Below are 20,200 nucleotides of genomic sequence, written 5' to 3' on the forward strand. Positions count from 1 at the left end.
AAATTTTTCCCCATTTAGTAAAATATTGGCTAGTAAGCCATATATAACCTTTAGTATGTTTATATATATTGTTTCTATTCCCAGTTTCCTCACAATTTTGTAATGAAGGCATGATAGAGTTTCTGTTTTTGATTTGTAGTTTTATTTGATAACAACAAGACAGAATATGAGGAATTACTTCAATTTTCTTAAATTTGTTAAGATGTGCTTTTTGTCTCAATACATTTTATATTTTAGAGAAAGTTCTATAGGTTTCTGAGAAGAATGTGCATTCATCCATGTTTCGATGGAATGTTCTGTAGATACCTTTTAAGCACATTTGATCTGTGATGCTATTTAATCCAGATGTTTCTCAAGTTTGTTTGTTTTTTTTCTGAAGTGACCTTTCATTGGTGATATTAGAGTATTGAAGTTCCTTACTATAACCATGCTGGGATTAATCTGTGACTTTAAATCTAATAGTGTTTTATGAAACTGCATACACACACACACACACACATACATAGTGGACTCTTGATGGATTCTTCCCTTAGTATAAAGTAAACTTCTTTCTTCTAATTAGTTTTGGTGTAAAGCCTCTTTTATCAGAACAGAGACACCTGCTATATTATTTCAATCATGTGTGTGTGTGTGTGTGTGTGTGTGTGTGTGTGTTCCGTCTATTGGGATTCATTCAATAGTTTATTTCTTCTTGGATTTCTTTTAACATACTAACAATCATTCTTTTGAGCTTTCCTTGTGTAATTTCTTCTAATTCACTCTCACCAATCACATTACTCTGGGATTAATCATTTTAGGAAAAGCTGTTTCTGGACTTTTAGGTTTCTATTAGTATGTTGTGATTTATGCAGCTGGCATTATTCTATTTCTTGTATTTTTACCAGGTGTATTCTTTCAGTTGAAGTATTTTCAGTGTACAAGTGGGTCTAAGTTGTGGTGGAGTTGAGGTGTGTCCTCTAGAAGTTATATCCTTAGTCTAGGAGCTCAAAGTGCCTGCTACAGCCTCAATATTTCTCCCAGAACATATTAACTATAGACACAACCATAGTTTTTGGATATAACCCATATTCAAAGGTTGCATTTAACAACAGTGGTCTCCTTGGATTCCATGACTATTGGAGGATAAATGAACAAAGACATTTAGTTACTAAGATTAGAAGTGAGAGGGAAAGAGGCCAAGTGAGAATAGGGACTAATGTTAGGCCAACATTGAGCAACTATAGTAAAGTATACCAAGTTGTTAGTTACTAAAAGTAGAACTAGGAGGAAATAAGGTGTGTGAAGATAGTGTGAATTAAGCTAGTATTGGGTAAACTTTGAAAGAGATCAATATGGTAAGATTCCAGAATGGAAAAATTGGCATAGTGTTGGGGTTAGAGAATATTGAAGCTCTGGAAAGGTATAGTTATAAGATAAAAACAGGAATGGATGAAGAAGAGAGAAGAGGGAGAGTTGGAATGACAGGAAATACTTAAATTGTGCATGAAAAGAGTAGTAAAGTGTTCCCAATCATAAACTGGGTGAAGAAATAGACAAAACAATCCCAAAACCTAACCAAGCTATTTATAAAAAATGCAAAACTGTTGTATGTATATGAATTGTACATGCAAGAGTGGAGATTAAAAATGGATAATAAGTGGTGTCACATGCCTTTAATTCCAGCAATCAGGAGGCAGAGGTAGGAGGATTGCCATGAGTTCAAGGCCACCCTGAGATGACAGAGTTAATTCCAGGTCAGCCTGGACCAGAGTGAGACACTACCTCGAAAAAAAAAAAAAAAGGATAATAAAAGATTTTTTAAACAACTAAACATGACAAAAATTAACCATAATATACAATCAAAAAAGATGAAGTATTGGAAAAGTACTTTGGATTTTTTTTTAAAGTCACATCAGTCAGTATTTCTTAATGGGGTGGGTTTTGGTTTCTTTCCTTGTGATGTTTCATGCAGCAAATTGCACCCATGGAGGAGGCTCAATTTCCAATTCCAGTTCAAACCTACAGAACCAGATCTGGAGTATAATTTGTCCCATGGAGCTGAGATTGGTTACCTTTTAGAGTTTCTGGAACACCTGTGCTGAAATGGGACTCCAGATGCTTCTAGATGCTATTTCCATTTAGTCCACAGTGGCTGGGCAAGATGCTGTGTAGAGGAAAGACAAGTAGGAGACCTTGGCTTTAGCTGCAATCTTGTGTTCCTGATGAAGGAGAGTGGGGGAGAGGAAGTTGTAAGTCTTTGCATGATGTTACCCACAGACATCAGCTCTTGTAGGGTCAGTATATGTGGGCAGCACCTCATGATGGTTTTCACTGTGGTTGCCTGAGCATCTTTGTTCTGCCAGGTGTGTGGAATCCTGCTGATTAAAAACAACAACTCTTACCAGCTACTTCACTGATATCTCACTTGATTTAATAGGTTTCTTTACACATAGTGTTTCTTGCAGGAAAAAAAAGTGATTATTGTGCATTATTTTATTTTCATTGTGTATTATTTCTTTTATTAGGTTTTATTGGGGAGACTTCTAATCTGCCATTTGTACTTTTTTAGATGTAATGTTTAAGATGTATTATTGTGATATAAACAACTGAAGGAGATGAGAAATGGAGCTCAAAGTTCCTGCAAGGTGGCTAAAGAGCAGGCACAACCCCACACCGCTGTTGGTACAACTAGCTCCTTATATGTAAGTGACTTTCAATAATACCTTTTATGATATTTTATCCCTCCAGTACAAGATTCACTTAAGATTGAGAATTGCATTTATTCATCATGTCTAGTTTTCCTCCTTTAATCTGGATCACTTCCATGGCCTCTTTTTTGTCAAAAAAATTTAAATTTATTATTTGTTGATTTTTTTATGAAAAGGTTGTACTCTTAGACCCCTTCATCCTTGCCCCAATTCTGTTGAGGGTCTTCTTTGGTGGGGTTATTGGTATTCATTGTGTGGCCCAAGAGACCTCAGTCAGTCTGGGGGAAGGTACAGTGTCTCAGGCCATTCCCCTCACCCTTGGGCTCTTACAGCCTTTCCACCCCTTCTTTTGCAATGTTCCCTGAGCCTTGGCAAACAAGGTGGGGATCTGCTTTATTGTTGCTTTCTCTGTAGCCTCTGGATCTCTGTTTTGATGAGGTTTGAGTGACCATAATGTCTGTCTCCATCTCCCTGGAACTGGTTTTCAACCTAGTCATAAAAGCAATATTCATGTCACTGTTTCTTCTGCAGGGACTTCTGGGCCCAGGCAGATGAGGTAGAAGTTACCAATCTCATTGTAGGCAGTCAGCTCTATATTCATGATGTATTGATGTATTCTGGTTCTCCCCACTATTCTCTACCATAGAACAGATTCTCTAACCAAAGGTGGGAGCAGTTTGAATTACAAGGGATAAGCCTGTTATTAGAGAGACTTATTGATGTGTATGTCTACTTTTCTTAGTTAAAAAAACAGTGGAATTTCTCTCGGGAGCCTATTGGTTTCCTGTACTAGGGAATCTGGCTTGGTTCCTACAGCCAGATAAGAATTCTCCCTCACTAAGCAGTTCTCATGTCCAATCCATGAGAAATTGGTTACCTGCATTGGCTGTGTGCCACTATTGCACAAGTGTATACTTCTTGCTCAGCTGGTTGGTTTTGTATCTGTCAGGATCTCTTGCTTATTCAATCTGTTAACAACCATTATTCTCCAGCCACTCTCATAGCACTTTCCAACACTGTGAGGGCTAGCCTGGAGGGAACTAGATCCCCTCTCAGTTCCTCTTGATGTCCTGTGGCCACAGGCTATGATGTCTTCAGCAATAAGGATTTACCTTTTAGCTCTTGCAGGTAACCAACTATTTTGTCAATGGCCTATATTATTTGGGGGAACTTGTGTCTCCCTAATCAACATCTCACTGTAGGGGAAACCCAATTTTGGCCCTGGGAATTACCCGCCAGAGCCCATGGATTTAGGGTTATACTTTCTCCATCTTTTATGAGCCTCTTTCCTTTAGGGTCCTCCCTGCACTTTGTTGAGGGTAATAACTTATGGAATAATATCCAGGAATAAAGTTTTGATGGAATTGATTCATGCTGCTATTAATTTTGTATATTCCCCCATCCCTTCTTCCTCTAACCCTGAAGCCTTTCAAATACCTTCCTTCTTTCTTTTTCTCTTTCTATCTTTCTTTCTTTGTTTCTTTTTCTCTCTTTCTTTCTTTTACTTTGCTGAACATTAACTTGTTGTCAAATAGCCCTTCCTTCCCTCACTCCCTATCTCCCTTTATTCCTAGTCGTTTCTAGTACCATGTCCCAACTGTTGATATTTGTAATGACTTACATAAGTGATGCTGGTTCAGGTAAGAAGCCATATGAGAGAGAACATGTGGTGTTTGTCTTTCTGAGTCTTTGTGACCTCACTTAGTATGATTTTTTTTCCAAGTTCCTCTATTTTCCCAAATATTTGATTATTTCACTTTTCTGTACCACTGAGTATAATTTTATTGTGTATATGTACCACATCTTCATTAACCATTCATTTGTTGATGAGAATCTGGGCTGATTCCAGTTCCTGGCTATTGTGAATACAGCAGCACTAAAACTGGCTGAGCATGTGTCTCTGTGGTATGTAGTAGAGTCTTTAGGATATATATGTCCAAAAGTGGTGTAGCTGAGTCTAATGGTAGTTCTGTTTTCAGCATTTTGGGTTATTTCATTCAATATTCTCTGTAGGATTGGCTTAGTGCTCATATAATTGTGTAGCTGTATTTTATCATGGAAAGTTTTTCTTTGATCTTTGACAATGAGGGATAATTTTGGTGGGTATAGTATTTTGGGTTGGGAGCCATGCATAGTGTTTTAGGATTTGAAATGTCCCATTCCAACACTTTCTGGCCTTAAGACTTTCCATTGAAGAATCAGAGACAATTTAAATGAGTTTACCTTAGTGTGTAACAAGCTGTTTTTCTCTTGCTGATTTCTGAACCCTTTCTTTGTTTTCAATGTTATGAGTTTTAACTATAATGTGATGTGGAGAATTTCTTCTCTGGCCATGTATATTTGGTATTTTGAATACCACTTATACTTTGATGGGACTCTCTTTTGTGAGACTAGGAAAATTTTTCTTTGATAATTTTGTTGATTTTCTCTGTGCCTTTGGCCTGTATTTCTTCTCCTTCCTATATGGCAATAATCTGAATATTTGGTCACTTTAAAGTGTTTTAAATTTCCCTCGTAATCTGTTCAAATATTTTTTGAACCTTATCATTTGTTTCTGGACTGCCAGACTATTTCTTCTGTCTTGTCCTCAAGTTCTAATATTCTATCTTCCATATGGTCTACTCTGTTTGTGAGGCCTTCTTGGGAGCCTTTTAAAAATGTTATTACATTCTTGTTGTCTATTACTTTTAAGTGTTGATTTCAGCATCTCCATCTTTGTGGAATTCCAATTTCATTTTTTGATTAGACTTGCTTGTTTGTTGGAGTTCATTACTACATTTGATTATGTCATCATTGAGTTTATTCTGCTGCCCATTGAGATCATTTTTCAATTGTTTTGAGATGTGTGTTGCATTGTTTTTGGCTATTTCCACTTCCTTCAGCCAAGCTTTGAGTTCATTCTTGAATTCTTTTTGTTGATTTTCTTCATTCATCCATTCCTTAAATTGTTTTGTAAAATGTTTAAATTCTCAAATATTATTCCATCCTTTTGTTCATGGCCTTATTATGTTTGTCTAATATACATGTCATAGCTTCATTTTATGGGTGGGGCCTTGGGAAACCTGGCCAACTCAATGACCAGACAGAGTCCTATTGTCTCTCTGGCACTTGCTTCCTTGTCATTGGTGGTGGGATTGGCTGTGTCACTAGTGGACACTGCAAGCCTTATAATTGGCCAGCCAGCCCAAATGAGCCAATGGGTGAAATAGTGGCACATCTGTCATGGTGGAAACCAACTGCCCTCCAATTGGACTGGAGGTCCACTCCATGGGGGGAAACACATCCCTGATATTGCAAACTTAAAACAGGGGTATTCATGAGCCCTAGGGGTGTAACATCTGCTGATGTCTGGAAAAATGTATATACTATGCTTATCAAACTGCCCAGTAAGCACTTCTCTTAATATTTATACCCTTATATTAATGCTACTCTTACTTTGGGCAGAGAATCTTCTCTTTTCAGATGGCAGTGACCTTGGGATGACTCAGAAGTTATCATAGTGCTGGAAAGAAGTGACTGGAGTACTGAGTAACATCTCCATCACACCTTCCAAGGCTCAGGGTCTAATGCAGAGGAGGTGGCAGAAAGAATGTAAGAGCCAAAGGAAGGGTAGGACTCCTTACAATGTGCTCCTCCAGACATAAAATGGCCTGGATATCCATGACCTCACAGTGCCTGACACTACCTACACAAGACCATCATAAGAGGAGGAAAAGAACATGACATCAAAATAAAAGAGAGACTTATTGAGATGGGGAAGGGATATGATGGGGAATGGAATTTTAAAGGGGAAAGTGTGGGGGGAGGGTATTACCATGGGATACTTTTTATAATCATGGAGAATGTTAATAAAAGTTTAAAAAATAAAATAAATAAATAAATTCTCCTGGATTCTTGTGTAACATCTCCAGCTGTCATAGTCTCCTCAGTTTCTGCCTACCATGTGACAGATCCCTGTTACAGTTGCAATTCAGAGTTTGAGAATGCTACTTTGAAACTTTTTACACTTAAGCTTTTGGACAACTGGCTGTGTTAGGTAGAATTTACTATCACCATTTTGCACCAAGGGAACAGGCTCAGACGTGTCAGGTAATTTTCTCCATAATCAAGTGCTTAGAACGTGAAAGATTCAGGCTGGAATCCAAGGCTTCTGGTTGCTGATCCCGTACATCTTACTGCGTCTTTCTTGAACTATACCTTCAGATCCTGTATGTGGTGACATATACCCTGGCATGGGGCCCAAGGTGCATTGCATCCATCTTTGCCTATCCCTTAATGAAAAATAGCAAAAGTGCTTTAAAATAACACATTCAGGTCACACTGTGGTTTTCTTTTTCTTTTTCTTCTTATTTTTTTATTTTATTTTTTTGCAAAACTCTCTCATGAGATTTATTAATGGTTAAAACAAACACAATTTAGTAACATGATATACCAATGAAGTAATTTGTTACAAACAGAGGTAGATTTTTTGTGTTGATCTGTTAATCAAATATCAGATAAGAAAAAAATATAAATGTATAATATGTTATATACACACACACATATACATATGTGTGTATATGTGTGTGTGTATATATATATATATTACTCTTATTCAGACATCTGCAATTTCTACCTGCTTTACGCCAAATGTTTATTTTGAAAATAACTGTAGTAGATAATTTCAGTGAATTTAATCTAGGTGTCCACAAGTCTTTCATTTCCAAGGGAAACCCTAACAATTTCACATGTTGTTGTTTTCCTATAATCATACAGAGTCATTTGCTAAAACCAAGCTTTATATTTGATTTATGGGCAGAGTTTGATTATTTTAAGTACAATAGTATAGGCAAAAACTATGTGATATAAAAAGTAATGTACATAAACCTAGCCACTTTTTGGTACTAACTATATTATTTTATTTTTCAAGATAAGGAATTGATTGTAGCTGTTAATAATTGCCAATAATATTAACAGAAAGTGATAAAAATTGTCAGTTTTCATAAATTCTTCAGCACATAACAACATAAGGATATGGATAGCACATACGTTTTCTTTTCTCAGGTATTTGAAGGTAGTGATGAGGAAAGACATTAGTACAAACGAGAAGTATTATGTTACTTTGACCAAGTCATTTAACCCTCAGAGCCTCAATTTCATCTATTCTTAAAGAACTATGTCATATTCAATTTCAAGATCTACTCAAGTCTTTAATATCTGTATACTACCAAAGTTCAAACAATTAACAAGAACATGTATTTATACAGTTGTTTAATTTTTCCTGATATGCTAGCATGTGAAATCATTCATTTTCTAAGAATTACCTCATGGAGAAATCAAATTAAATAAGAAACTAGTAAATATTATATATTATGAAGATTTAATATTAACATCCATGTAAAAATTATAATGCCTTAGATTAATTTTGGCAAGAATACTCCAGTTGTCCTTTTGGTATAGCATCTTTACTATGTTTAACCACATGCCAATAACATTTGCACAACTATATTTACAGTTTTTTTTTTAATTTAATTTATCAGTTTTCTTTTCAGTAAATACAGGCAGTTTGGTACCATTGTTTAGGCTCATTTTGATCTCCCCCCTCCCACTGGACCCTCCTTGTTGATGAAAATGGGTCGTGCATTGTGGAGTTAGCCCCCAGTTATTGGTATGATAAATGTCTCTGCAAATCATGACCCAACATGTGACTCTGACATTCTTTCCACACCCTCTTCCGCAAAATTTCCCTGAGCCATGTTGGGTTCATTTTTGGTCTGCTTCAGTGCTGAGGTGTTGGGGGCCTCTGAGGCTCTGGCTCTCTGATTTGGTAGGAGTTGATTTTTCTCTGTGTTGGTCTCCTTCCCCTTTGACCTGGAATCCGGCTCACAGGAAAACATCACCCTTGCTTGTTTCGCCAGTTGTCCTTAGTTTCAGTTGGGCCCCTTTTGAGGTATGTTGGGGCAGCTCTCTTCTTAGGATCTGCATCTATCTGGAAAAGAGAAGCAGATTCTCCAACAGAGAGTAAGTTAGCACCCGGAAAATTGAGATAACACTTACTTTTTTGATAGACAGTATTATAGGTGTAGGCCCTCTTATACCCCGTGATTGATGGTAGCTTGATATTGTAGAGTGCGCTTGTGTTTGGGTATGGTTCTGACTTGTTTCCCAGCTCCAGCTATGGGTCTGATACCAATAAGTGGATCAGTTAGCCAAATCAAGAGCAATTGGTTCCTCACCATGGCTGTGTACCACTATTGCACTTGTGTGGGCATCACATCAGGTTATTCGTTGTTAATTAGGTTAGACAATGAGTTGCTTGGACAGATCTTGGTCATTTTCCCCAGTCACCTATGTAGCACCTTCTGGCACTAGACATGCTGACTGTCTGGGGACTGACTCTCTCCTGGCTTACAGCCATGTCATTCCATTTTACGCGTCAGCTGCGTATGGAGTCTTCAGCAATAGGGTCTTACCACTGGCCTTTGGTGGGTCATCAAGTACTCTGACAGAAGTCTGTCATTGTTTTGGGAAACCTTGTAGGTTTCTCTGATCAAAAGCTCATTGTGGATGGTAGGCCCAAGCTGGAAGTGGGGGTTACAGGTCAGTGTCCACTAAGAAATTGAGGAAAAACATAACTAATATACAAGGGTTAGAGAGGAGAGAGATAGAGGGGAGAGGGGGAGAGGGAGGGAGGGAAGATGTAGGTTTTCTTTTTAATACTTTCATACAATGAATTTTGATCCCACTCCCTCAGTTACCCTCTCTCTTCACTTCTCACTAAAACCTTTCTCATTCCCATGTAATCCCTATCTTATTTTCATGTCTTGGTTTTTTTTCTGTTTTTGACTCACTGAGTTTAATTAGAGAAGATTACATCATCATGGGTGGGCGGTTATTTTCTGGAGAATGGGCAATGATTACACTTGATTGATTGAATGACTACACTTTTGAAGGACATGAAAGTCACAAAGGCCTATTGTCTACTGGTATTTAAACAAAATTGAAATTGGGCAAAAATATAGAAAGGCATTTTTGTGATATGCATTTAGAACATTTTAAAGAAATATATAGTTTTTTGTTTATTTTTATTTATTTATTTAAAAGCGACAAACACACACACACACAGGGAGAGAGAGAGAGAGAGAAAGAGAGAGAGAGAGAATGGGCACACCAGGGCCTCCAGCCACTGCAAACGAACTCCAGATGGATGTGCCCCCTTGTGCATCTGCCTAATGTGGGTCCTGGAGAATCAAGTCTCAAACCAGTGTCCTTAGGCTTCCCAGGTAAGCACTTAACTGCTAAGCCATCTCTCCAGCCTGAGAAATATATAGTTTTTAAAATGTTCCATCAAAATTAACTGGATGTCTGCCTCAATAGTAACAGTCTTAATTGGTATATATTTGGCATACATAATGTTGGTCCTCATCAAGACAAATTCTTTAATTCTTTAGGTGTGTTGTGTATTTTGACCATATTCACTCCCATATTCTACTTCTTCCCATTCCCTCTCACCCAGTATGGTTTCCAGTTGCTTCCATTTTTCAGCAAATAGCATAATTTCATTCTGCTTTGTATATTTCATGTACTTTATTGTGTATATGTACAAAATTTTCTTTCTCCATTCATCTGTTAGAGAACCCTCCATAGGCTCATTCCACAACCAGGCTATAGTAACCAGTGCTGCAATAAACATGGATGTGCAGGTGTCTCCATGGTGTGCTGGCTTCTATATAGTCTTGCAGAATATATGTGTATCCATATCCAGAAGTGGTATAATGAATGGTTCATATGGTAGTTCATTTTTAGTTTGAATAAAAACTTTTAAATGAAGGCTTCATATGATAAAGATGGTAACTTGCTAATATACAGCCATGCAAAAGCATCAAGCAGGAAGGCTTGGGTTGTATTACAATAGTAGAATGCTTGCTTAATATGTTCAAGACCCTAAGATTGATCCCCAACACAGAAAAAATAAAAACAATGAGGCAGGAAAGTATCAATCAGTATCATCTATGGAAATTTTGCTTATTCTTATTAAAGAAAAGTTAGAAATACACAAAACTACTTCATTTCATAAATGTAGAAAGTAAAGGAAAGATTCTTCAATATATTCTATGAAGTCACAGTGGTTTCTAATAACAGATTAGACCTTGGATCTCTAGACTGCTAGTCCAATGGACTTGTCTACTGTGGTGGTTTGGATGTAACTACCACCCCCAATAGCCTCAGGTATTTTTGATAAATCTTCCTTCTTAGCTCCCAGGTGATGCAGTCTTTGGGGAACATAGCCTTGCTGCAGGAGATGTGTTGCTGGGATGGACCATGGGAATGAGCAGTCTAGCCTTACTGTGCGTGTTCAGAGCCAGCTTTTGCTTGCTGCCTTCTCTCTTTTGCAGATCTATAATGAACTGAGCCAGCTTCCTCTGCCATGATGAAGCGTCTCCTCAAAACTGTAAGCTTGAAATAAGTACTTTCCTCTTATAAACTGGGTGTTTTGTCCCAGCAGTGAGAAGGTAACTGTTACATCTACCTTTTTTGATTTAGTGTTAAAATCTATAAATGGAAGTTAAGATGGCAGCTTAGGTACCACGTCAAAGCAGCCTAGGAGGGAAAAAAGACCCAAAAAACTCAGCAAAATACACACTTTTACTAAAATGTGAGGTGTATAGGAAATCAAAATGGCAGTGGAGAAGTAGAAGAGATCCAGAGCCTGCACAGGCCTGCAAAAATGGCCCAAGCTGGTCCGCCGACTGTGGCAGCAGCAACGCACGAGAAAGCCACCAGCAGGCAGGAAAAGCCAGGTGAGGGGAGCTTCCACTCACAGCGGCGCTTTCCACAACTCAGGAAACATGAAGGGAGACTGGCAGTGAGAAATGGAGGAGCCAATCACAAGGTAGAAGAACACATGGAACAGTGAGAGAACCAGAGCAGCTGCAGGTCCCTCCCCTCCCCCACCACCTGTGCCCAGCTCCAGCAAACAGAGCAGCGGTCCTGGGGCCTGGCCATGCCAACTTGAGGGAACAGCAGGACCCAAGCAGGAGCAGAGTCCTGCAGCAACATCGGCAGCTCCAACACCAGCAGCAGTGGCCCCAGCAGTGGCAGATCCAGTAGCAGCAGCTTAAGAGGCAGCAGTCACAGATCCAGCAGCAGCAGCGAAGGATCCAGCAGTGACAGCTAAAGCAGCAGCAGTGGAGGATCCAGCAGTGGCAGCTAAAACAGCAGCAGCAGAGGACCCATCAGAGGTGACAGACCCAGTAGCAGCAGCTTTAGCAGCAGCAGTGACAGATCCAGCAGCAGCAGCTTCAGGAGCAGCAGTGGCAGTTCCAGCAGCGGGGGTGCTGATCTGCAGGGCCACAGTTGCCAGGTTCGGTTTGCCCCACAGGAAAAGCCAGTGCCCAGCTCCAGAAATCAGAACAGCAGCCTAACAACCCAGCCAGCAACTTGACTGAGACCAAAATCAACCAAAAAGGTAACTGGGATTGATCGCACCAGGGAAGGGTCTCACTTGGTCACAAGCTGACTTGGATCCCTCAACAGACCAGAAATCTTAACCTCTTTGTTGCTAGAGGAACTGGTTGTTATAATAACTACTCTTGCATAAATATTCGGTGCTGTTTGTGACGAATGTGTACAGTGTCTGCTTAAATTTTAGAATCTACCTGTATTTTTTTCCACTCAGCCAACTTGAATACCCCTAGCAGGAAATTGATCCCCTAGGAACACCTTTGTAGATACTCTGAGAGCTTTAAAAGCCACACCTAACACCTTAAGCTCCTATCCTGAAGATATATAACATCAAATCCATTTATACAGCTAAGAATACCTAGCTAGCTAGAAAATCCAAGCATTAATTTAATCCAAGATGCAAAAATATATACATTAAAACACAAGAAACACTAAAAAGCAAGACAATATACATCCACCTAACAGTATTAATGCATCAGAAACAACCTCCAGTGAGAATGAGTTAGATGAAATGCCTGAGAAAGATTTCAAAAGAATGATTGTAAATATGTTCAAAGAAGTCAGAGAACAAATCAAAGGAGTCAAAGAGGAACTGAAAGAGGAAATCAAAGGAATCAAAGAAGATGCAGAACACCAATTTCATGAAATAAAGAAGGCAATATAAGACATAAATAAGGAAATAGAAATAATAAAGAAAAACCAGTCAGAATTACTAGCAATGAAGAACACAGTTAATGAAATAAAAAAACTCTGTAGAAAATCTCACCAGTAGAATGGATGAAGGAGAGGACAGAATATCTAAGCTAGAAGACCAGGAGGCAGATCTAATACAGTCCAACAAAGAGAAAGACAAACTTATAGAAAAGTATGAGTGGGAATTTCAAGATATTCAGGACACTATGAAAGATCAAATATAAGAATTCAGGGCATAGTAGAAAGAGAAGAATTCCACTCCAAAGGCATAGTAGGCATCTTCAACAAAATCATAGAAGAAAAATTCCCCCAAATTGGGAAAAAGGTGCGAATGCAGATACAGGAAGCCTTTAGAACCCCAGCCAGACAAAACCTGGAAAAACCTCTCCTCATCATACTATAATCAAACTACCAAACACACAAACCAAGGAAAAAATATTGAAAGCAGTTAGAGAGAAAAATCAAGTTACCTACAAAAGCAAGCCCATCAGGATTACAGCAGATTATTCAACACAAACTTTAAAAGCCAGAAGGGCTTGGAGTGATATATTCCAAGTTCTGAAAGATAACAACTGTCAACCAAGGTTACTTTATCCTGCAAAGTTATCCATCCAAATAGATGGAGAAATAAAGACATTCCATGACAAAAGCAGGTTAAAGGAATATCTGAAGACAAAACCAGCTCTACAGAAAATACTTGATAGAATCCTCCATGCTGAACAAAAGGAAAAGCACACATATAAGGAACCTAGAAAAAACCAGCCATACTCAAATACCAGTTAACAGAAGAGAGCACAGGTAGAACAAGTAACACACACACACACACACAAATGGCAAACATAAATACACACCTTTCAATAATATCTCTTAATATCAACGGTCTCAATGCCCCAACGAAAAGACATAGATTTGCAGACTGGGTTAAAAAGCAGGATCCTACAATTTGTTGTCTTCAAGAAACTCACCTTTCTACAAAGGATAGACATTATCTTAGGGTGAAAGGTTGGAAGACGGTGTTTCAAGCAAATGGGCCTAGAAAACAAGCAGGGGTTGCTATCCTAATATCAGACAGGGTGGACTTTAGTCCGAAGTTAGTCAAAAAAGATAAGGAAGGTCACTTTATATTGATTAAGGGCACACTCCAACAGGAGGACATTACAATCCTAAACATATATGCACCTAACATGGGGGCCCCCAAATTCGTCAAACAAACACTGTAAGCTGGCGGTATCACCATACTGATTTTAACCTATACTACAGAGCCATAGTAGCAAAAACAGCATGGTACTGGCACAAAAACAGACATGTAGATCAGTGGAACAGAATAGAGGACCCAGATGTAAGCCCAAGTAGCTTTAGCCACCTGATATTCGATAAAAATGCCAAAAATACTCATTGGAGAAGAGACAGCCTCTTCAGCAAATGGTGTTGGGGAAACTGGATATATATCTGCAGAAGAATGAAAATAGATTCTTCTCTGTCTCCATGCACAAGAATTAAGTCAAAATGGATTAAAGACCTTAACATCGGACCTGAAACTCTGAAACTGCTAGAGGAAAAAGTAGGGGAAATCCTTCAACATATTGGTCTTGGCAAAGACATTCTGAATACAACCCCAATTGCTCAGGCAATAAAACCACAGGTTAATCACTGGGACCTTATGAAATTACAAAGCTTTTGCACTGCAAAGGACACAGTGAAAAAAGCAAAGGGGCAACCTACAGAATGGGAAAAATCTTCACCAGCTTTATATCTGATAGAAGATTAATATCTAGGATATACAAAGAACTCAAAATGTTAAATAATAAGGAATCAAACAAGCCAATCAAAAAATGGGCTATGGAGCTAAATAGAGCATTCTCAAAGGAAGTAATACGAATGGCATATAAGCATCTAAAAAAATGTTCTACGTCACTAGTCATCAGGGAAATGCAGATTAAAACTACATTGAGATTCCATCTCACTCCTGTCAGATTGGCTACCATCATGAAAACAAATGATCATAAATGTTGGCAGGGATGTGGAAAAAAAGGAACCCTTCTACACTGCTGGGGGGAATGCAATCTGGTCCAGCCATTGTGGAAATCAGTGTGGAGGTTCCTAAAACAGCTAAAGATTGATCTACCATATGATCCAGCTATAGCACTCCTAGGCATATATCCTAAGGACTCATCTCATTTCCTTAGAAGTATGTGCTCAACCATGTTTATTGCTGCTCAATTTATAATAGCTGGGAAGTGGAACCAGCCTAGATGTCCCTCAACAGATGAGTGGATAATGAAGATGTGGCACATTTATACAATGGAGTTCTACTCAGCGGTAAAGAAAAAGGAAGTTATGAAATTTGCAGGAAAATGGATGGATCTGGAAAGGATTATACTAAGTGAGGTAACCCAGGCCCAGAAAGCCAAGCGCCACATGTTCTCCCTAATATGTGGATCCTAGCTACAGATGATTGTGCTTCTGTGTGAGAAGGAAAATACTTAGTAGCAGAGGCCAGTAAGTTGAAAAGGAGATATAAAGGGAAGAGAAAGGAAGGGAGGAGGGTACTTAATAGATTGGTATTGTATTTATGTAAGTACAATGATTGAGATGAGGATGTTATATGATGGAGATTGGAATTTCAAAGGGGAAAGTGGGGGGGAGGGTATTACCATGGGATTTTTTTTATGATCATGGAAAATATTAATAAAAATTAAATTTAAAAAAATCTATAAGTGGGAAAATATATTTTTCTATCCTCTTATAGGAGGCAAAGTATACATTGGCCTACCTATCTAATCAAGACAGACTTTTAGAATTTTACCACATGGAACCTATCCCATTTGAGACATTTTTACCTACAGGTGAGACACCTGTGTCCTTGGGTGAATAAAAGACCACAAGGTACAATAGAGCTACATTGTTTCTTCCAGAATTTCCTCAAAATGGGAAGTCAGCTAAGGCTTGCTATATTTGTAATACTCAGATCCATTTCAAGTTAATTTCCACTTATGATTCAAAGTAAGGGCTGAGGTGCAATTGGCACATGTCTGCTCAGCTATCCAGCACCATTTGTATAATGTTTTGTGGAATAAAACAAATTAACTCCAGAAATATGAACATCAAAACTGTACATAATAGACATGTATGTTACATAAGCAACCTTTCTTTCCCCTTTAAGTAGATTTTCTTAGGAAATACATCTAATCTTTTAAAAATCCACCTAGTGATAATGAGAAACTTTTTTTTTCTCAAAATACAGTAAGCAATTACTGCTCATGTAACTATACATTCTGAAAGCTTTCAAGCTTTCGTTAAGAATTTATTTTAAAAATCACAAGGAAGAGTTACAGAAAATAAACATTAAGGGTCACAGGTGAATCACTGAAAATAATTTCTCAAACATATAAAACCTAAGAACATAGACTGTGAAATCTGGACTCCTTAAACCAGCCAGCCAAAACTGCATTCAAAAGGAGGTGCCCGTTCACAATGAGTGAACTTATTCAAGAAATATCCACTTGGTGGCGCCCTGGTGCTGTCGCAGGAAGGAGACCTTCCAAGTGGGTGAAGGCTGGAAGGGTTTCATGATTATTAAACATGTGCTCAGGCCACAGGACTTGAAAACAAAAGACAATTGCCCCGCTCGTTTGGGTAAATTTAAAACAAAAGAAGAAGAAGAAGAAGAAGTACTTGCAGGTTGTTTAAGTAAAATGAAATGGGAAGGTTGAATGAATAGATGGATGAAAACTAGAAAACTAGTGAGGCAGGCCTTTCATCTATGTCGTTAGATGCAAATTTTGATGGCTTTTTGTCTTTTTAAATATATATATATTTAATTTTTATTTATTTGCATTGTGTTTGGGGGCATCTCTTGGCACTACAAACAAACTCCAAATATATGTTCTATTGTGGGTGCTGGGAAATTCAACTCTAGCCAATAGACTTTGGAAGCAAGCGCTTTTAACCTCTGAGCTGTCTCCTCAGCCCTTGCTTTTTTTTTTTTTCACTTTGTCTTATGACCTGATTTAGAGAGAGAGAGAGAGGAGAGAAAAGGGAGAGATATTAACAACTTCAGCCCAAATGGAAGGTGAGTGGCATTTTATCCTTAACAATATTTACTGGATACCCGCTGAAGCATCATGATTGGGCACCTTAAGTTGTATTATAGAAGGTCAACATGGTTCTCACCTGGGGTGTCTTTCAGTCTTGCGGAGAAGGCAAGATGGAGTAGGAGGTAGTGACTGCTAACCTGTGTGCTGAAGAGCGCTAGCTGGAAGGTGTAGTCTGGAAAGGCTTCCGGGAGCAGGAAGCACAGCTGAGACCAGTACTGAAGGCCAGCGCTTCCAGTTCTGCAGTTAGTGTCCAGCTGCGCGCCCCCTCCACAAACCCACCCCTGACAGGATCCATTGACTCCCTGACTTTGTAAATGATACAGACATTTGGATATTGAAGATAACATGATATATTGATTCACTTAATTTATAATTACATACTTGAGTTTGTCAAAATCTGTGTATGGTGGTTCACACCTATAACCCTTGTAATCCCAGCCTTCTATAGGCTGAGGGAGAAAGAGGGAGAGTTGGAGTCCACCCTGCACTACATGGACCCTGATGAAATTAAATACACCAAAAATTCAAAAAGAATGTGTGGATATGTTTGAAGTAATTTGATGAATCATGACCCTAGATAATAAATTTCAATAAATTTTGGGGACTGGATCTATAAAGTAGCCCAAACTGACCTTGAATTCTCAACACTGTCTCAGCCTCCTCAGTGCTGACTTTACAGGTATGTGGCACCACAACCAGTTCCCAAATTCGGTACTTTTTAGTAGAGTGTTACTCATATTTAAAACTTTGGCCCTCAATTCACACTGAAGTATATGCAGTTGAAATTGTATGAAGTATGTATGGCGCTTTTAAATATTTAAACAAAGAAAAAAACATAAACGCTGCATTGCACTATAATTTTGATAATTTTTGTTTCTATATGTTAGGCATATGGCAATTGTATTGTATGTTTTTTTATACATATGAAGTTTTTATTTTATTCTTTTGTATTTATTTATTTGACAGATAGAGACAGAGAGAGAAACAGGCAGAGAGAGAGAGAGAGAGAGAGAGAGAATGGGCACTCAAGGGCCTAAAGCCACTGCAAATGAACTCCAGATGCATACGCCCCCTTATGCATCTGGCTTACGTGGGTCCTGGGGAATCAAGCCTCGAACCGGGGTCCTTAGGTTTCACAGGCAAGTGCTTAACGGCTAAGCCATCTCTCCAGCCCATTTATGAAGTTTTTTTATACCTTTTCCTTAAGGTGTAATGGGTTAGCCGATAATGGTGGCACACACCTTTAATCCCAGCACTTGGGAAGCAGAGGTTGGAGGATTGTCATGAGTTTGAGGATGCCCTGAGACTACATAGTGAATTCCAGGTCAGCCTGGACTAAAGTGAAACCCTACCTTAAAAAAAAAAAAAAAAAAGGAATGGTGTAGCCAGGTATGATTGTGTATGCCTTTAATCCAGTACTCCAGGAGGCAGAGGTAGGAGAAGCATCATTAGTTTGAAACCACTCTGAGACTACACAGTGGATTCCAGGTCAGCCTCAGCTAGTGAGAAACCTTACCTCAAACAACAATAAAACAAACAACAACGACAAAAAAAGAAGTAATGATTTGAAAACGTAATTCTGGAGTGAGCAAGACTAAGCCTTAATGAGGTAGCTGAGGGTGTGATGAGGAAATGAAGTAGAAATTGTAAGACAAACTAGCTGGGGAAAGTATATTTTGTCAATTATCTTACTCAAAGCAAAAAATAAATAAATAAAATCTAAAATCTGTTCTTCCAGGAAGATTTATCCAGTGAAAAAGAATCTACAAATGCTGGGCATGGTGGTGCAAACCTTTAATCCCAGCACTGTGGGAGGCAGAAAGGTAGGAGGATCATTTTGAGTTTCTAGCCAACCTGTAACTACATAGTAAATTCCAGGTCAACCTGGCCTAGAGCAAAACCCTACCTTGAAAAACTAAAAACCTTGAGGAAAAAAAAAAAAAAGAATCTCTAAGCTATGGACTGTTTCTTGCCTATTCAATTTCATCAATCACACCCAATGTAGGGAATGAGAGACTGTGCACTGGAAAAATTATCATACCTATTAAATAAGAGACGGGCATGCTCCCAACTAAGGAAAGTACTTTGTACATTCTTCAAACATGTGAGAAAAACCCATGCTCATGTCTGTCTATAGGTATCACTCTGGCATTCTCTTCTCTGCAAGCTGAAGGGAAAGGAAACAGAAAATCAAGGGTACTGGGAAATACTTTAAAGGGAACATAAAGTACATGACTAAAAGTAAGAAAACAATTTTTGTTTTGTTCTTTTGCCTTCATGTTGTAGAACTGAGGACATGATACTTTAATTTTCTCACAATCCGTTCCTGCCACCAAAAAGGGGAAGTGCTAAGAACTTCACAGGCATGCTGTAGGAAATAGTGTGAGCATAATTTGCAATGCAAATACTTTACTCCAACCACTCTTGTATGCTCAAATCTAAGTCCAGAGCAGATAAAGAAAAAGCTCACAACATTTCACATGATCATAACAAGAGACTCTACCTTATGAAAGATGAAAGCCATCTTAGAATGATGGGGAAAACAGAATTCCTGGCCACTCTTTCCCCCAGGTAGAAGAGAAGCGACATTGAGACTGAGAGAGTAGGAAAGTGTGGGAAACTGACTTAAAAGAAGACAAGTGATCCGAGGAAAAGCAGGTCTCATTCCCAGAAGTTCTTCCTTGTAAAGGAAGGTTTTTCTAAAGGAACACCCTGATCTCTCTTTGCCTACTCACCTACCTCCTCCATCAAACACGGGGAACTGGTAAGTTTGGAATACATCTAGACAAACATAACTCAGCCCTTTCCTCTGTTTATTTTTCACACATTGCTTTTCATGACATGAATTCTTTAATTTAAAAAAAAAAGGTTTTTTATTTGTTTGCAAGCAGAAAGAGAGACAAACAGAGAGAATGGGTGTGTCAGCGCCTCTAGAGGCTGCAAACGAATTCCAGATGCATGTGCCGCCTTGTGCATCTGGCTTTACATGAATACTAGGGCATCAAACCCAGGTCACTAGGCCTTGCAGGCAAGTCCCATGACCACTGAGCCATCTCTTCAGCACATAGCATGAATTTTGATTGCTTTATTACTGACAGCAATCTAGTAAATATAGCACAGGCCCAGGGCAACTGGGATCCACAGTTAGAACATTTACCTATTCTTAGATGGTGGAAAATTGCCAGCTCCGCCTTTTTTTTTTAGTAAAAGGGAAAACCCCCTTTTATAGATAAAGCCCATCACATGGCTCACTCATTTCTGCCTTGGATTGTAATTATT

At 38.6% G+C, this 20,200-nt stretch overlaps 1 protein-coding gene across 1 annotated transcript in view; it reads left to right on the forward strand.

The window, feature by feature from the left end:
- Window positions 1-20,200, forward strand: part of LOC101614919 (acrosomal protein SP-10-like) — a 39,105-nt gene that overhangs the window by 3,236 nt on the left and 15,669 nt on the right. The window contains 1 exon segment of the mRNA XM_045152211.1: window positions 4,262-4,327. Coding sequence (XP_045008146.1) covers window positions 4,262-4,327 — 66 coding nt within the window.

Source organism: Jaculus jaculus, chromosome 6, assembly GCF_020740685.1.
Source record: "Jaculus jaculus isolate mJacJac1 chromosome 6, mJacJac1.mat.Y.cur, whole genome shotgun sequence".
NCBI classification, from domain to species: domain Eukaryota; kingdom Metazoa; phylum Chordata; class Mammalia; order Rodentia; family Dipodidae; genus Jaculus; species Jaculus jaculus.